Raw genomic sequence first — 20,054 nt, forward strand, 5'->3', positions numbered from 1 at the left:
TCACTTGCCCTTCCTCCTGTTTCACTGGTCTGATGTCTCTCCTGATTGCCTGATTGTGTCCACCTGTGTCACCCACCCTCATGTGTATAAATGGCTCGTCTTCCTTCTCTCCTGTGCCAGAGTGTTTTCGTATCTTTTGTGCGAACCTCCAGCGGTCCATGTCCACAGTCATTGCCACGTTCTTTGTACCCTTTTTGTCAGGTAAGATTAGTTGTTCAGCATTGCCTCCCTTGGAGCGCCTTTTGTTATATTTTGCATATTGTTCTCTTTGCAACCTTTTTCCCTCCGCAGCTGGAGCGTTTTGAGTTCATTGAGATTTTTGTTAGTTTAGAGGTTAGGTAAGCTTGGCTTTTGATAGCCTGTTAAGTTTCTCCCCTTTTTGACCCTTTCCCTTCTTTGGAATAACTATTTGTTGTCAAACTCCTGCATCTGTGTCCAGAGTCCTGTTCAGGTCGTGACACAGTTTGTCTTGGGAGACCCTACCAGGGGGCAAAAAGCCCCCGGCCAACATAGCTCCTAGGATCATTGGGACACGCAAACTCCTCTACCACGGTAAGGTGGCAGCTCAGAGAGGAGTTTTATATAATATATACAATATATAACAAATCCCAATTACCATGTACAATATTACAGTAAATGTAACAGTTGCAGCAAAAAAATAATATATATATATATATATATATATATATATATATATATATATATATATATATATATATATATATATATATATATATATATATATAAATATATATATATATATATTTATATATATATATATATATTTATATATATATATATATATTTATATATATATATATATATATATATATATATATATATATATATATATATATATATATATATATATATATATATATATATATATATATATATATATATATATATATCTGACACCTAATCAACATTTTGCTCTCCTTTGTGGGTTAAAAAAGTGTTGGGGATTTCTCTGCTAGCCGAGTATGGCTCCGGTGTCACGTCCTGCTTTGGCAAATTAGAACTTGTGATTGGATATTGACTTGGGAGTGACAAGTGAGTATCCAATCACAGTCACGTTTAACTTAAGGCTACCTGGATAAGCTACTGGCTGGATATCGCAACTGTCTATCAACTGAATGTCCTCCGTTCGTTTATGCTGCACAGCCGCCGCTAATGTTGATCCAGAAGGCCTCCGGCAGAATTCATCCAGCGCTGGCAACAAGCTAGCTGAATTCTGATTGGATAAAAGCTCTAACGTAAAAACAAGCAACATTAGAGCCTAATATGACATGGAGATTATGATGAATACTTTTATATATTAATGGAAAGTAAATTAAAAAAAAAATCATTTATGATCAGGATTTATGTTAGGCCAGCAGAAGAAGGCCTTGCTGGCCCTGAAGGCACACCACAGACAAAATGTATCAAAGCATTCCTCCAAAATGTGGACACCCTTGGGCTATAGAGTCACTGGTAGCTAACAGTAGATCAACTTTGCCAAATCGCTATCATTAACTTCCTGACATCTTTAAAGAAGACTACTTTAACAAGGTACATGACTGGACAGGGAATCATTTTTTAATTAGAGTGGCTCAAAAATCAATGAAGGTGCTCTTTGAAGTCCTATTATGTCTTTGCATGCATGACCTACGCAGGAACTTTGAACTTGTAAACCATTAATAAAGACTCAAATGAAAAATTATCAAAGTTCTAATAAATTAAATATAGATACATGAAATATGTTTTTTTAAAAGGGCTTAATGAGAGTCTTCTGCATCTCTGATTTTGCAGCTGTCAAGTGTATCAATAATCTAGGTGGGGAAATCGATCCAATTTGTCTGCAGTGTTTTTCTGTGGCGTCTTTGCGTCCATGATTGACAGTTCAGCTGCCTGTGCTTGCACGCACAGCTGGCGGATATTGAAGGAAACGCAGAGGCTAGTTCGGTTTGTTAGCCCCGTTTGCAAGCTCTTATCCGATTGAGCAAAATAAAGCGCCGAGCACCTCAGGTGCGGTTCCAATCTTTGCGTGCGGTCAGACGGATATGCTTGTGACTGTTTAAATAAGTACAAAAAAAAACTTTTGACTGCGTTCTGCAAGACAGCTTTTCTTTAAACAAGAAATATTGTCACTGTTTCGGTTCTAGTGGTTAGTTATGGTGTTAATTTATTTAAAACTTGCATACAATTACACTGTAATACATCACATATTTGTTTCTCATTACAGCATGTCCAATAAAAAGAGTAGGAGGAAGCAGATCTTATCTAATCCCACCCCTGTTAGCTGTTTAGAACACATTTGTTTGTACTCAATCTGTAAACAAATACTTGAGTAAATAAATAAATATGGTTTATGGTTCAAGTTTTTTTTGAACATGCATACAATTACAATATCATACGTCACAATATTTTATTTTTACTTTCTCTTTTAACATGTTCTGTCTACACTTCTGTTAAAATGTAATAATCACTTATTCTTATGTTGTTTGATACTTTACATTAGTTTTGGATGATACCACAAATTTGGGTATCAATCCGATACCAAGTCGTTACAGGATCATACATTGGTCATATTCAAAATCCTCATGTGTCCAGGGACATATTTCCTGAGTTTATAAACACAATATACATATAAAAAAAAACGAAAGAAGATGTTGTGGTGCCAAAAAAATATCGACGTAATCATAGTAGTATTGACGAGATACGTGCCTGTACTTGATATCATTACAGTGGATGTCAGGTGTCGATTCACTAATGGCATTTGTTTACATTTTGATGCCGGTGAGCTACGGTGTGTAGTGAAGCATGTTTAGCTATTCCTCGTCCTGCAGGATGATACTTGTAAGAAACGTACTTTATTTGTCGCCATGGAGGCGAGGATTAGTGATTTAGAAGTAGCTAAAACACTGCCGACTGCGGATGGACGTTAGCCGCTAGCTAGCTAGCCATGTCTTAAAGCACCTCTTCCTGAGGGCGTTACAGTGTGATAACTTCACCTTTATCGTTAGTTTTTAGGCCAAAATGCATCCGTTCTCACTTTTCTGTCTACACACTGTGTCTGCTTGTAAGTACTCCGTGATTGTGCACAGCTGAATATGCTCTTCTGCTCGTAAAACCAGCAATGTCACGACGTGACTTCGGGGGGAGCGGGACCGGTACGTTTCAGAGACTGTATAGTACCGAAAATTATTCATTAGTATCGCGGTACTATACTAATACCGCTATACCGTACAACCCTAGCAGGAAGTGATCACTGATCAGTGGGAGTGACACGCTAACAGCCAATCAGGTAACAGCGGTTGATTCTTTGCAACCGCTGTTGCAAAGAATTTGAGAAAGTAAAAATGAAGAAATTGTGGATAAAACAGTAAAAGTCACCTTGAGTATGGCAGTTTTTTTTAGACTTTTGAAAATGGATCGTAGTCAGACCAATGTGGTCTGGAAATTATGCAAAGTTCTTGTCCCCACCAAGACCAGTAATACCACACCACCTTAGCCACGCTCACCCTTTAGAGCACACCTGTAACTTTCTGGCACTAAACCTGCAGAAAATAGTTCTTCTCAGGTTTCTCTAGGTTTACATTTTCACACTTTGCACTATTTTGTTACACTTTATTAAGTATTTCTTACATAGTCCTTATTTTTGCACCTTCATTTTAATAGGTTATTGTTAAGTGTTTAATGTGATTTTAGAATTTTGTTTACATTGATTGTTTTCCATGTTTATGTTGGCATTTCCTTTCCTTTCTGCCTTGATAGCTGAGGGCATTATAATCAGAGGAATAATATATTTTTTCCCCTGGTACTTATTATTTAAACACTTACATAGGGATACAGTTTTCAGCCATATGGCCCAGCTCTTGCTGCTGCCCTCACGGATATCGCAATAAACAAACAATACTTTGGAAAGTTATGCAGCAAACAGCCCCTTTAAGTGTACAATGACTGAATCAAAGACAAGATTTCTGCAACAGCGAAAGCAAGAGGAGGGACGAGGTACAGTATGTCAGCATCCTTGAGGGATTGCGTTACATGTGTGGAAAGTGGAATGTTGAGTAGCAGAGCGGACTAACCCCAAAGCCTCTTCTTCTGGACATACTTAACACCACTCCACTGTGCTGCTGGGTTACAACACAGTTTCTGGCATGATTAGTGCACAGATGTAATAACTGGCTCCAATTTGTTGTAAAAGCATGATAAGTGCATTTGGAGGGTGTGATTATTGGAAAGCAAAAGAGAATGATGAATCTTTTACCAGTGGTGGGAACGATTCTGTCGCTGCCCTCGCTGCAGAGGCGTGAGAGCAGGCTGGTCTTTCCAGCAGCCATCAGGCCGATGCAAACCACATCGTACTCGGGTCTTGGCGGTGGCGGTCCTTTACAGCACAGTGCACGGAAACACTGAAACAAAAACCAACAACAATGAAACAACTGGGGAAGGGATCAAATTCCTGTATGAGACTGGGATAGTGATTACGTCTCGGCATTTAGTCTTTCCAAGTCTTCAGGAGGACTCTTGTGGACCCCCCAGCTGTCTTCATATAAAGGAGAACAACATCTCAATCCAACAGTGTAGAAAAAAAAAAAATACATCATTTATGTTTGATCTTGCGATTTTATGAATTTGTTGTCAATGTTTAAAGTGTTCTTTGTAACCTTAACCACAAAGAGCAACAAATACCGGATTAATGTAGTACTCCTTTTATACAGCATAGACTTCAAAGTGGCAGTATGGTTAACAGGTTATTTCAAACATATACAATTGCACCTGGGGATAGGTTGATTGGCAACACTAAAAATTGGCCCTAGTGTGTGAAAGTGAGTGTGAATGTTGTCTGTCTATCTGTGTTGGCCCTGTGATGAGGTGGCGACTTGTCCAGAGTGGACCCTGCCTTCCGCCCAAATGCAGCTGAGATAGGCTCCAGCACCCCCCGCGACCCCAAAAGAGACAAGCGGTAGAAAATGGATAGATTGAATTGCACCATAGTACATCACATATTTCCACTTTCTCATTACAACATGTCCGAAAAGGAGTAGAAAGAAGTAGATCTTATTTAATCCTACCTCGTTTTCATTTCATAGCAATAACTAACACATTTTTTCACTTCCTGTTCTGAATTTGTAAACACTTTAAATCTATTTATAGTAAAGTTCTCAAAAAATAATCAAGTAAGAGGTGATTCAAATAATAAGATGAATAAGGTGATCTCATTATTCAATAACATAAAAAACAAAGGACCAGGATGTCCCTCGCCCGGACGTGGGTCACCGGGGCCCCCCTCTGGAGCCAGGTCCGGAGGTGGGACACTGTTAAGTGTAATACTGTTGTACACCCTTACCCATTGTGACCATTAGAGGGCAGTGTTTAACTCTGTGTTATCTGACACCTATACTTCCTGTTTCGGTGTCATATGTCATGAGTCATTCTCTGATTGTTAGAGCGGCAACACGTTACGATGCTACCGCTACAATAAATGTACCTACAAGGCCAAAGGTAAAATGTGTCTGACGAGAGTTTGAATACATCTTCACCGCAACGCAACGGAGCTCATCAGGTTATGGGCCCAGTCACGCAAGTCTAGAGCAACAACAAGATAACAGAAGTAAGAAAAACTGTTAGCCAAGAGAAGCTACTAGACAAGCCAGGATAAAGATGGTGCCGAGAGAACCCCACGAAAATTGAGGACTCAAAAAGCCACAGCCTGAGCAACGTTTTGGAGATCGCAAACTATAAAAATAATAAAAGTGAAAATGGCCAGACCAGGAACGCTACAAAAGCAGATGGTCTTCGATGGAACAGAAGATAAGTATGATCTATGGGAAACACGATTCCTTAGCCGTTTACACATTCTGAAGCTAAAAGACCCCATTTTGAGAGAGCCCGCTGACGAGGCCGCCATAGCTGCAGATCCAAAGAAGAATGCAGATTGTTATGCTCAACTAGTAAATGCACTAGATCAGGGGTCGGGAACCTTTTTGGCTGAGAGAGCCATGAAAGCCAAATATTTAAAAATGTATTTCCATAAGAGCCGTATAAAAAATGTTAACACTGAATACAACTAAATGCGTGCATTTTTAAGTTAGACCAACATATTTAGAGTATAAAGAGGTTCTTATTATTTTCAATAACAGTGTTATTCTGAAGCTAACCAATAATAAATAAAATACTTTTACCATTAATGTGACTTCTGGTGCTGCATGGTTTTGCTGATGGCTCTGTACTCTGGTGGATACGTGATTATTTTTAACATTGTGATTACCAGCGGAATTATTTGTTACTTATCGTCTTAAGCAATGACAGCTAGGATTTATCTGAGAGCCAGATGCAGTCATCAAAAGAGCCACATCTGGCTCTAGAGCCATAGGTTCCCTACCCCTGCACTAGATGATAAGAGCCTATCATTGATAAGACATGATGCCGCCGATGATGGAAGGAAAGTCTTGAAATTATTAAGAGAACATTATTCTGGAAAGAGCAAGCCCAGAATTCTAAATCTGTACACTTCATTGACCACCATAAAAATGGAAGGAAATGAGACTGTGACTGATTATATAATAAGGGCTGAGAATATAATTTCAGCTCTTCGTGATGCAGGACAGAACATGAGTGACGGGCTGCTTGTGGCCACCATTTTGAATGGACTGCCAGACTCATTCAGACCACTGGCTATCCATGTTACACAAAATGAGGACAACGTGACATTTAAGGACTTCAAGAGAAGACTGAGGGTTTATGAAGAATCTGAGAAGATGAGGAAAACTGGACTTGCAGACAGTGTGATGAAGACCACGACGAAGACTAGCACAAAGCAAAGCAAACAAGGCACCAAGACACACTGGAAGGAAGGGAAAGCCACTCCGACATGTTACAAATGTGGAGAAAAAGGGCATATCAGAATCAGGTGTACCAAGAAAGTGTGGTGCAGTCACTGCAAGAGTAACACACACGCAGAGTATCTATGCAGGAAAAAGGGAAAAGACGGAGCCAGAAAAGTTGCAGAAGAAGAGGAGGACATCGACGACGGGGATCAATGTTTCATGGCCAAGCATGCAACAGACGAGAGGCCATCTATCAATGTGAAGAAGAGAGGGATAATGATGGACGCCGGAGCGACATGTCATATTGTGAACGACATCGCCAAGTTCAAGAGCTTTGACAACACATTACAGCCCGACACCCATTCTATCGAGCTGGTGGATGGGACCAAGTGCAGTGGGACGGCGCAACGCAGAGGGACGTCGCGGATCTATCTGCTGGACAACGAGGGCCGACAACAAAGAGCACAGCTACAGGAGGCGTTGTATATACCAACCTATCCACACAACATCTTCTCAGTGGCAAGGGCAACAAACGGTGGAGCGACAGTGACATTCAGAAGGGAGACAGCCACATGATCACCAAGAAAGGGGACAGGTTTGACTTCCATGAAGTGGTAATCTGTTTTACTTACCAACTGTTCAGAACATTTTTGATAAATGCAATATGTGCCACGACATGCAAACCTGGCATGAAATATTGGGTCACTGCAATTATGAGGATGTACAAAAATTAATGGGTGTGGTAAGAGGTATGAAAATCAGAGGCAGTGCAGCCAGGCCAGTACAGCTGTGTGAAATATGTGCAAAAGGTAAATTCACACAGACAAGAAATAGGGAGCCAGACAAAAAGGCTACAGAGCCCTTACAACTGGTGCATACAGATTTAGCCGGTCCTATGAGAACCCCAAGCTTAGAAGGTCACAAATATGCACAGTCCTTTACGGACGACTATTCAGGTGCCATGACTGTTCATTTTCTCAAATGCAAAAGTGATGCGGTACATGCCACAGAGAGGTTCTTAGCAGACTCCGCCCCTTTTGGGGAAGTTAAATGTCTACGCTCGGATAATGGTACTGAATTTACGAGCAAGGAATTCAAAGCACTGTTAACCAAAAATAAGATTAAGCACGAGACATCTGCACCCTATTCGCCTCACCAAAATGGCACGGCAGAGAGAAGTTGGAGAACCCTCTATGAGATGGGCAGGTGTATGCTTTTTGACAGTAAACTACCAGACAAAATGTGGAATTATGCTGTACAGACAGCTGTCTATGTGCGAAACAGATGTCACAGTAAACGCACAAGGAAAACACCTTATGAGATGCTCACAGGCAAGAAGCCAAACATGTCCAAACTTCAGAAATTTGGATCTGTGTGCTTTGCATACACACAAGAGAAAGGAAAGTTAGATCCTAGATGTGAGCAGGGTCGTTTTATCGGGTACGATAAGAACAGCCCAGCTTATCTTGTATATTATCCAGACACAGAAACGGTCCAAAAACACAGAATAGTGAAATTTACAAACAAAACAGTCAACGAAAAAGAAACACAAACACATGGACCACACACTCAGCATCAGGACAGAGAGGTACACCCCAGGGTCCTTGACAATGAGGAAAGTGATGATGAAAAAATGGGAAATGAATCAGGTCAAAGTGTTAAAGATGATGTTTCTGTTTCAGAGATTGAAAGTGAACAGTCTAGCGCTGGGGGTCAGGGAAGAAAGAACCCACCTAGAGTTAGAAGAAGGCCTGTATGCCTACAGGAATATGACATGGAAGACACAGCAGACAGGCTGGTAACTTGTGTAGACTCATGTTATAGAGCAGTTTGCGACATACCACAAAATTACCAGGATGCCATACGATCAACCAGGTCACGGCAGTGGATAAGTGCAATGAATGACGAAATACAGTCACTAAAAGAGAATGATACATTCAAAATCACCCATTTACCACCAGGCAAAAAGGCAGTGGGGGGTAGGTGGGTGTATACACTCAAGAGTAATACAGATGGGTCAGATAAGTGTAAAGCAAGATTTGTTGCAAAAGGTTATAGCCAAAAACAAGGCATTGATTATGAGGAAACATTCTCGCCTACCGCTGACATGACAACTGTCAGACTAGTCATGCAAAAAGCAGTGCAGGAAGATCTAGTTTTACATCAAATGGATGTGAAAACCGCATACCTACACGCACCAATTGACTGTGAGGTCTATCTCGAACAACCGGAAGGTTATGAGAAAAAGTCAAAAACAGGAGAGAAGCTAGTATGCAAATTAGAGAAGTCCTTATATGGTCTTAAGCAGTCAGGTCGAAACTGGAATTCTCTGTTGCATGTATATCTCACTGAAAACGGTTTTGATCCAAATCTTGCTGATAACTGCCAATACACAAGGGAAAAAGAAAATGAAAAAGTGATTTTGATTGTGTGGGTTGATGATCTGATAATTGCTGCTAACAATGAGGAGGTTGTGAAAAATGTCAAAGTGATGCTCACTGAGAGATTTAATATGAAAGACCTGGGGAAATTAAACAGTTTTCTAGAGATACATTTTAAACATTCAGAGGACCGAGTCACAATGTCACAACACAGGTACGTGAACAAAATCCTCTCCAGATTTGGGATGCAGGATTGTAAGGCCAGAGAGACCCCATGCGAGTCAAAACTTGAATACACAGAAAATGCTGTAAAAATGGAAGAACCAAGGATCTATCGAGAAGCAGTGGGAAGTTTAATCTATTTGGCTACTTGCACTAGACCAGATTTAAGTTATGTGGTCAGTAAACTTTCCCAGCATTTTGCTGAGCCAAGTGAGGAGCATTGGAACACTGTAAAGCATGTGCTCAGGTATCTTAAAGGTACAACAGACCGTGGGTTATGTTTTAAAAAGGATGACACAGGTGAACTTGGTCTAATAGTCCACAGTGATGATGACTGGGCATCTGAGGTCACAGATAGACGTAGCACCACAGGGTACTGTGCCAGTTTAAGTGAGAAAAGTGCACTCATTTTATGGAAGAGTCGAAAGCAAACGACAGTTGCACTGTCTACCTACGAGGCAGAATACATGGCCTTAGCGTCAGCCATACAGGAGTGTATGTATTTGCAACAGTTACTCAAGGGTATTGATAAGTGTCAGTATGCACAAACCAAAGTTTACGATGACAACCAAGGAGCTATTGCACTAGCTAGAAATCCAGTAAACCGACAAAGGTGCAAACATTGATATCAAATATCATTTCATACGTGAAACTGTAAATAGTGGGAGAATATAATATAATAATAAGAATAAGAATATAATATAATAAGAATAAGAATATAATATAATATAATATAATATAATATAATATAAGAATATAATATAATATATAATATTGGGACGGCGTGGCGAAGTTGGTAGAGTGGCTGTGCCAGCAATCGGAGTGTTGCTGGTTACTGGGGTTCAATCCCCACCTTCTACCTTCCTAGTCACGTCCGTTGTGTCCTTGGGCAAGACACTTCACCCTTTGCCTCTGATGGCTGCTGGTTAGCGCCTTGCATGGCAGCTCCCGCCATCAGTGTGAATGTGTGTGTGAATGGGTAAATGTGGAAATACTGTCAAAGCGCTTTGAGTACCTTGAAGGTAGAAAAGCGCTATACAAGTATAACCCATTTATCATTTATTCATCATAATATGTTTGGATTAGTGTCCTACTGACAACATGATTGCTGACTTGATGACAAAGCCAGCCACTAAACTACAATTGAAGACGTTTGCACAGTATTTGTTTGGCACTTAGGGTGAAATAAAAGCATAACGTGTGCCAAAATGTATTTTTGTTGTTTTATTTTCTATGAAAAAGAATGTACCACAATAAGTTAAGAGCGAGTGGGGGTGTTAAGTGTAATACTGTTGTACGCCCTTACCCATTGTGTCCATTAGAGGGCAGTGTTTACCTCTGTGTTATCTAACACCTATACTTCCTGTTCCGGTGTCATATATCATGAGTCATTCTCTGATTGTTAGAGCGGCAACACGTTACGATGCTACCGCTACAATAAATATACCTACAAGGCCAAAGGTCAAATGTGTCTGACGAGTTTGAATACATCTTCACCGCAACGCAACAAAGCTCAACAGGCACGATGGCGAGCGCCTGGTGGCCGGGCCTGTCCTCATGTGGCCCGGCCGGGCACAGCCCGAAGAGGCAACGTGGGTCTCCCCTCTAATGGGCTCACCACCCATAGCAGGGGCCATAGAGGTCGGGTGTGATGTGAGCTGGGCGGCAGCCGAAGCCGGGGCACTTGGCGGTCCGATCCTCGGCTATAAGCTAGCTCTTGGGACGTGGAACGTCACCTCACTAAGGGGAAGGGAGCCTGAGCTAGTACGCGAGGTGGAGAAGTTCCGGCTAGATATAGATATAGTTGGACTCACTTCGACGCACAGCAAGGGCTCTGGATCCAGTTCTCTCGAGAGGGGCTGGACTCGCTTCCACTCTGGCATTGCACGCAGTGATAGGCGACGGGCTGGGGTGGCAATTCTTGTTGCCCCAGGCTCAAAGTCTGTATGTTGGAGTTCAACCCAGTGGACGAGAAGCTAACTTCCCTGCCTTCGAGTGTGGGGACGGGTCCTGACTGTTGTGCTTACGCCTCAAACAGCTGCTCAGAGTACCCACCCTTTTTTGATTCACTCGAAGGAGTACTGGAGAGTGCTCACCCGGGTGATTCCCTTGTTCTACTGGGGGACTTCAACGCTCAAATTGGCAAAGACAGTGAAACCTGGAGAGGCGTGATTGGGAAGAATGGCCGCCCGGATCTGAACCGGAGTGGTGTTTTGTTATTGGACTTTTGTGCTCATCACAGATTGTCCATAACAAACACCATGTTCAAACATAAGGGTGTCCATATGTGCACTTGGTACCAGGACACCCAAGGCCGCAGTTCCATGATCGACTTTGTAGTTTTGTCATCGGATTTGCGGTCTCATGTTTTGGACACTCGGGTGAAGAGAGGGGCGGGGCTTTCTACCGATCACCACATGGTGGTGAGTTGGCTGCCATGGTGGGGGAGGATGCCGGACAGACCAGGCAGGCCCAAACGCATTGTGAGGGTCTGCTGGGAACGTCTAGCAGAGTCTCCAGTTAGAGAAAGTTTAACATGTTTGAACATGTCACAAGGGAGGTGCTGGATATTGGGGGCGGTACGTCTGGATTGGCAGACTGGGGTGGTGGTTCCTCTCTTTAAGAAGGGGAACCGAAGGGTGTGTTCCAACTATTGTGGGATCACACTCCTCAGCCCTCCCGGTAAGGTCTATTCAGGTGTACTGGAGAGGAGGCTACGTCGGTAGGGATGATGTTTGATAAGAAATTATGGAGTTTGAGCCTATTATCGAATCCTCTTATCGAACCGATTCCTTATCGATTCTCTTATCGAGTCCAGCTAGGTTGTTGTATATGGAAAAAAACACACAATATTTGGTTTAACAAAAGCTCACTTTTATTTTATAAGAAAAAATAAAATCTAATTAATAAATAAATATTGACTTTTACCCCCCTAAAAAAATAAAATAAAATAAATAAATATTGACTGTATATTAAGTGGGATTTTTCAGAAAAAACAAATATATACAGTAACACAAAAACAACCTGTCTCTGTGATCACTATAGGTGTATAAATAATAATAGTGTTAAATAAAATCAGTCCCTTGGGCACAAAACTGAAAATAATACAGCTCTCCAAAAAGTGCACTTCTGCTGCTATTTGACATAACTGTTTGTTATGATGCTTTGACATTTTTGCACTTTATTTCTTTATTGAAAGAAAATTCTATGAAGAGAAAAGTTGTTTGCAAATGTGGTTACAATGCTAAAAAATGAAACGTTAAAACTAAAAAAAGAAATACACTTTATTGAGTTAACATTATTTCTTTATAGGGGGAAAGATGTGATGTTATGAGCTAGGAATATAACAACTACACTACCCAGCATGCAACGGGAGTTACGAGCATGCGCGGTAGCCCCGAAAAGTGTTGTTGCATGTCACCACCCGGCAGCTAAGAATGAGCTTATGAGCACGCTGTGAAAGTAAACGTCAAGAACTCAGCCAACACGCCTCGTCTGCATTATTTATAATTAGACAGACAACACATTTACAGTGTGATTTTGTTTTGTTTACAAGGAAAGAAAAACACAAGTTAAAAAAGGGAGATGTCATATATGTGCTGCGGTTGCTTTAAGAACGTTGCGACAGCTGCCGTAAAGGAGGTGCTTTGCTAGCCTTGTTGCTATGTTTCTGGTAGGTCGTAAAAGTGTTCGTCATGTGTTTGTACCCTGCTCAAATCTCTCAGTAAAGTTATGCATTGGATTATACCTTTTGTTTTGAACTTTATTACACCTTGGAGCGCTTTTTCCGTTGCATTGTTTTCCTGCTTTCCCTATCTGGGCTTAATGACTGAGCTACATGACGTCATTTCTTGTGATGTCTCACGGGGCATTTCTGGTCGGGACAGGACTGGTCCCAGGGATTCGAATAAAGAACCAACTCTTTTTCTTTACTATAGTGGTCTCGATAACGGGTACCGGTTCTCAAAAAGTGATTTGAGTCCGAGGACTCTGTTCTTTTCTTATCGAACAACCGGGAAAACCGGTTTCGAGTATCATCCCTATACGTCGGATAGTCATACCTCGTATTCAAGAGGAACAGTGTGGTTTTCGTCCTAGTCGTGGAACTGTGGATCAGCTCTATAGTCTCGGCAGGGTCTTTGAGGGTGCATGGGAGGTTGCCCAACCAATTTACATGTGCTTTGTGGACTTAGAGAAGGCATTCGACCATGTACCCCGGGAAGTCCTGTGGGGAGTGCTCAGAGAGTATGGGGTAACGGACTGTCTGATTGTGGCGGTCTGCTACCTGTATGATCAGTGTCTGCATTGCCGGCAGTAAGTCGGACCCGTTTCCAGTGAGGGTTGGACTCCGCAAAGGCTGCCCTTTGTCACCGATTCTGTCCATAACTTTTATGGACAGAATTTCTAGGCGCAGTTAGGGCATTGAGGGGATCTGGTTTGGTGGCTGCAGGATTAGGTCTCTGCTTTTTGCAGATATGTGGCCCTGATGGCTTCATTTGAATCAGAATCAGAATCAGAATCAGAATCAGAATCAGAATAGTTTTATTGCCATTGTTTGAGAACGGGTTCACAAACTAGGAATTTTTCTTGGTGCAATCGTGCAACATAAAACACATATAACACAGATTTGGTAATAACAAGAGCTGTAACTGCGCTATCATATCTTGTTATAGACTTAGAAGGAATTCAAAGGAGCTACTGTTAGCTGGATGGACCGTAGTCACCTGCCTGAGGGGAGAGGGGAGAATAGTTTGTGTCCAGGGTGAGAAGAGTCAGCTGTGATCCGACACACATGCCTCCTTGTCCTGGAGGAGAACAAGTCCTGGAGGGATGGGAGCTTGCAGCCAATCACCTTCTCAGCAGCACGTACGATGCGCTGCAGTCGATGCTTATCCTGGACTGTGGCGCCGGGGAACCACACGGTGATGGAGGAGGTGAGGATGGACTCGATGATGGCTGAGTAAAACTGCACCAGCATCTCGGTCGGCACCTTAAGTTTCCTCAGCTGCCGCAGAAAGTACATCCTCTGCTGGGCCTTCTTGATGAGGGAGCTGATGGTCGGCACCCACTTGAGGTCCTGGGTGATGGTGGCGCCCAAGAAACGGAAGGAGTCCACAATGGAGACGGGGGTGGGAGAGTCAATCAGGGTGAGGGGGGATGGTGGGGCTGTGACTTTCCTGAAGTCCATGATCATCTCCACTGTTTTCTGGGCGTTCAGCTCCAGGTTGTTGAGGCTGCACCTGGACGCCAGCCGGTTCACCTCTCTCCTGTAGGCGGTCTCATCGCCATCAGAGATGAGCCCGATGAGGGTAGTGTCATCCGCAAACTTAAGCAGTTTTACGGACTGGTGACTGGAGGTGCAGCAGTTTGTATACAGGGAGAAGAGCCAGGGGGAGAGTACACAGCCCTGAGGAGTACCAGTGTTTGTGGTTCGACTGTCCGAGACAATCTTCCCCAGCTTCACGTGCTGTCTTCGGTCTGTCAGAAAGTCATTGATCCAACTGCAGAGGGAGTCGGGCACGCTGAGCTGGTAGAGCTTGTCTCGTAGCAGTCCAGGGAAGATTGTGTTGAAGGCAGAGCTGAAGTCCACAAACAGGATCCTAGCGTAGGTTCCTGGGGAGTCCACATGGTCCAGGATGAAGTGGAGGGCCAGGTTCACTGCATCATCCACAGACCTGTTGGCTCTGTAGGCGAACTGCAGTGGGTCCCGGAGGGGGGTGGTGATGTCCTTGAGGTGGGGCAGGACCAAGCGCTCAAAGGACTTCATGACCACAGACGTCAGCGCAACCGGCCTGTAGTCATTAAGTCCTGTGATCCGTGCTTTCTTGGGGACAGGGACAATGGTGGAGGTCTTTAAGCAGGACGGCACGCGGCATAGCTCCAGAGAGGTGTTAAAAATGTTAGTGAAGACAGGAGCCAGCTGATCCGCGCAGTGTCTGAGAGTGGAGGGGGAGACACCATCCGGCCCGGGGGCCTTCCGCGTATTCAGCCTCAAGAACTGCCGGCGTACATATTCCTCTCGGATAGAGAGGGCCTTTAAAGTCCTATGATGTTCTTGGAGTTCTGTGATATCCTCGGAGTCCTTTGAGTCCTTTAAATCCTGTTGGCATTGGTGGGGAGGGTGATGGTGGGGGGAGCAGAGCTTTGATGAGCTTAAGGGCCGTTCATGACGACAGTAATGTGTGTTGAGGCCCTTCAGGGCCTGGGGGGTTTTGGGCTTATAGTTCGTAAGGGCCCTTAGCCCACTCCAAACGGCCGCAGAATCATTGGAGCGGAACTGTTCCTGTAGACGGTTAGAATACACAGATTTAGCTTTCTCCACTTCCCTGTTGAAGTGGTACTTTGCTTCTCTGTAGGTACTCCGGTCCCTGCTTCTCCGCACAGCCTCCTTCTTCTTGCGCAGCTGTCGGAGCTTGGGTGTGAACCAGGGCTTGTCGTTGTTATAACGAGCCCTGGTGCGCGTTGGAATGATGCGCGTCTCATTGAACTGTATGTATGAGGTCACAGTGTCCGTATACTCGTCCAGATTGTCCGTGGCCGTTCCAATTGCCTCCCAGTCTGTCGTCTCCCAACATGCACGCAGCTCCTCCACAGCCTCGGCGGTGAAACACTTAATGGTCCTCATAACATGTTTAGCCAGTTTCAGTCTCTGTCTGTATGAAGGGAATAAGTGCACCATCACGTGATCTGATAGTCCAAGAGCAGCGCGCGGGACTGCATGAAAAGCCTTGCTTATTGTAGTGTAACAGTGATCGAAAGTGTTCTCCTCTCTGGTCGGGGTAATTCCTGGCTCAAATTTCCCTTGTTAAAGTCACCAAGCATCTTAACAAGAGAGTCCGGAAAAGACCGTTCCACATGTAAGATCTGGCCTGCAAGCGCGCGCTGAGCGTCACGCACGTCCGCGCCGGGTGGGATGTAAACAGCCACCAGTATGTATGAAATGATCTCACGCGGTGAGTAGAAGGGCTTACAGTGAATTAAAATATATTCCAGAGAAGGAGAGCAGTGTTTGGATATCATCGTCACGTCTTTACACCAGTTGCTGTTGATGAAGAAGCAGACTCTTCCGCCTCTTTTTTTGCCGGAGAGCCCTGCGGAGAAGATGAAAGCCCTCCAGTTGAACCGCGCTGTCCGGGACACTTGCGCTCAGCCATGTGTCCGTGAAGCACAAAACACAAGATGAGGAAAAATCCTTGTTTCTTCTCATCAGCAACGCTAGCTCGTCCATCTTGTTGGCAAGTGAGCGGACGTTGGAGAGAAAGATGCCTGGTAGAGGCGTGCGTAATCCCCGTCCGCGAAGATGGACAAGGGCGCCCGCTCGCTTTCCTCTTCGGTGCGGTCTCCCTGTTTTGATCACAGAATGGACCAAATCCGCAGCTGACGCTAAGATGACCAATAATAAGTCCATAGGGAGGATGGATCTGATGTTCAGTAGCTCTTCGCGGGTGTAAGAGCACGCGGACACACAATTTACGCACAAAAACAAACAAAACAGAGCGCATGAGAGCATAATATTCACGATCTTCAGCTCTCACTGGATCGGTTCGCAGCCTAGTGTGAAGCGCGGAAAAGGGTGGAGTGCCTTCTCCGGGTTTGGGAGAAGATCTTGCCCCAAGTGTATGAGTTCAAGTACCTCGGAGTCTTGTTCACGAGTGAGGGAAGAGTTGATCGTGACATGGCCAGGTGGATCGGTGCAGCATCTTCAGTATTGCGGACGCTGTATTGATCCGTTGTGGTGAAGAAGGAGCTGAGCAGGAAGGCAAAGCTCTCAATTTACCAGTCGATCTACGTTCCGATCCTCACGTATGGTCATGAGCTTTGGGTTATGACCAAAAGGACAAGATCACGGGTACAAGCGGCCGAAATGAGTTTCCTCCACCGGGTGGTAGGGCTCTCCCTTAGAGATAGGGTGGAGCTCAAAGTAAAGCCGCTGCCTCTCCACATTGAGAGGAGCCAGATGAGGTGGTTCGGGCATCTGGTCAGAATGCCCCCCGAACGCCTCCCTAAGGAGGTGTTTCGTGCACGTCCGACCGGTTGGAGGCCACGGGGAAGACCCAGGACACGTTGGGAAGACTATGTCTCCCGGCTGGCCAGGGAACGCCTTGGGATCCCCCGGGAGGGGCTGGACGAAGTGGCTGGGGAGAGGGAAGTCTGGGCTTCCCTGCTTAGGCTGCTGCCCCTGCAACCCGACCTCGGAAGCGGAAGAAGATGGATGGATGGATGGATTTTTCAATAAGGTTCAAAATGCTCATCAGGATTTTTCTTCTTTGTACTTTGAGTTAGAAAATTTTTTTAACTGGATCATATTAGTACTTTTTAAAATGTGTTGCTTAATCCATTCCATAATTTAGTTCTACATACAGATATGCTACATTGAATTATTATAATTGATAATAGAAATTATAAAAGATAATTGCAGAAAGAAACACCAACAAAGGCTTTCTTATTGTCTGCTGTATGTCCTGTCGTCCACAAGTTGCAGACATTATACTTCTTTACTTTACACTTGACAGTGTTTGTCCATCTTAAACATTCATTTATGTTCCAACACATCTACCCGAGCACGTTAAGAGCATTTGTGAATTGTTTAGAGTGATTTATGGCGCAAATGTTTGTTGGTAAATCAGAGACAATGAGTGATTATCATCACACATCAACATCTCTAACATCTAAATGAAGAAAAAAAAATGCTGCCTCTTTGCTCGGTCAGCATTCAACAAAAAATATGTTCTTAATTGCTGTATCCAGGATAAAATACATGTTAAATAAACATACTGTAAGTATATGTAAACAATGAAGTAAATGTTTATATACTACATTACCCAGAAAGCTGAAGGCCTTACACAGAAACAGGAAGTAGGTCTGAGGGAAAACGACAACTTTATTGTTACATGTTGTTGTTCCTGCTTCATCTACACAAGAAACAAACATGAGTTTTGATTAGACAGTTGATTTGCATATTTGACTCAGAGACAAATGCAATTGGCCAAAATGATGCTGATTGGCCAAAATGTAGTCTGGTAGTTCCAGGCAAAGTTGCGAGATTGCTCGTAATTGGCGGAGATTGTTTGAATTTGCGTGAATTGGCGTTATGCTGACGTCTTTCCTGAAGGGGTTGGTTATTGATACAGCTATTGTTGTTTTCTCAACCCTGCTCCCCAATCATTTAACCCCTCTACACTTCCATCTCAACTCCACCAACTGAGACTGATTCCTGCTGTCTGGATTCTGTTTCTTCAGTTGTTTTACTTGAATGTATGAGGAGTGTGGGGGCTCCTCCATGTGTCAAGTACTGTGAGATACATTCCGACGTGAATTGGCGCTATATACAGTAAATAACATTGATTTAACACCAAAGTCTTGAAAAGGAAACGAGAAATGGCAAAGAACAAAAGCAGCCCTTTGTTTAATTGAACGTCATTTGTCTAAGAGTCACAGGGTTCAATGGAGGCATTGCAGATTATTTGGGTCTACAGTGTGTGTCTGATTGGGCCCTGATGTCAGCCAGAGGCAGACCTGACACTCAATGAATCACCGCCTGGGACTGAAGGCCTGCTGTGAGACATTAAAGGGCAAATGCAGTGTGAACCGTGAATGAGATATTTCTAACTTGTGTGAAGAGATCAGTATCCACAACTAAAGAGCGATATATTTTTTTACTAGCCAAGCAAGAGGAACCATTCTGTTTGAGGTAGAGCCCGAAGGCACACACCACGACTCTCAGCATCTACAATATCACGTTTCAGGTAGAGGAAGATCAAAACAGGGTAGCTTACTCTTAATAGGGTTATTGTCAGGAGAAAATATGCGAGCATAAAACACTGCAGCTCCTCTGCAAACATGAATATGAGGCTTGAAAGTAGTATACTACTTTTTAACAATTGAAAATATGTCTTACAGCTCCCACAATAGTGTATTTGTAAGTGGACCGACTATAGCTATAATACCTTCTCTTGTGTATTTGGGATATGCATAAGTCCTGGAAATCTGAAATCAAATCATGGAGGCATGGCAGGGATATTTACAAAACAATATTGCCTTCCTTCATACTTCGTCTTGGAATTGACCCAATTTGTGACATTTTCCCCGATTGTGACGTCAGCGAATATCTCCCTAATTCACCCGAAGAGCTTCGCACGAGTCTGCCGCTGTCGTCAATAAGTTCTTTGTTTTTCTCTAGCCTCTTGTTGTGGGGCAGACTGGCTCATACATTCACATGCGTCCTACGCTGCTGCCATTTTTACTTTAAAAAAGCAATTTGTTCTAACTTATGTTAGTCAGTAGACTTCAAATGAAAGCGCTAAAAAAAAAGAAACCGGGTCGACGGGGTGAAGACACTGTCAAAGAGATGTCCTCTCGTAGTTCTCTTTTTGAACACATGTAGCTCGTGCTACTTACAAAACCCAAAACCATTTAAGTTGGCACATTGTGTAAATGGTAAACAAAACAGAATACAATTGAATAGACTGCAAAGACAAGATATTTAATGTTCGAACTGAGAAACTTAATTTTCGGGGGCGGTATAGCTCGGTTGGTAGAGTGGCCGTGCCAGCAACTTGAGGGTTCCAGGTTTGATCCCAGCTTCTGCCATCCTAGTCACTGCCGTTGTGTCCTTGGGCAAGAGACTTTACCCACC

General features: G+C 43.4%; 1 protein-coding gene across 2 annotated transcripts in view; it reads right to left on the reverse strand.

Moving 5' to 3' along the window:
• The window catches only part of arl15a (ADP-ribosylation factor-like 15a), a 367,743-nt gene that overhangs the window by 224,834 nt on the left and 122,855 nt on the right, over positions 1-20,054 (reverse strand). Inside the window, exons 1-3 of one of the 2 annotated variants that reach the window (XM_062051047.1) lie at positions 4,474-4,532; positions 4,253-4,397; positions 4,071-4,118 (exon numbers count right to left, since the gene is read on the reverse strand). In XM_062051047.1, coding sequence (XP_061907031.1) covers positions 4,071-4,118; positions 4,253-4,325 — 121 coding nt within the window. In that variant the 5' untranslated portion in view covers positions 4,326-4,397; positions 4,474-4,532. Of the gene's footprint in view, positions 1-4,070; positions 4,119-4,252; positions 4,398-4,473; positions 4,533-20,054 lie in introns of those variants that run through there. The other variant, XM_062051046.1, reaches the window with a different exon arrangement.

The sequence above is a fragment of the Entelurus aequoreus genome, linkage group LG06 (assembly GCF_033978785.1).
Source record: "Entelurus aequoreus isolate RoL-2023_Sb linkage group LG06, RoL_Eaeq_v1.1, whole genome shotgun sequence".
NCBI lineage: Eukaryota > Metazoa > Chordata > Actinopteri > Syngnathiformes > Syngnathidae > Entelurus > Entelurus aequoreus.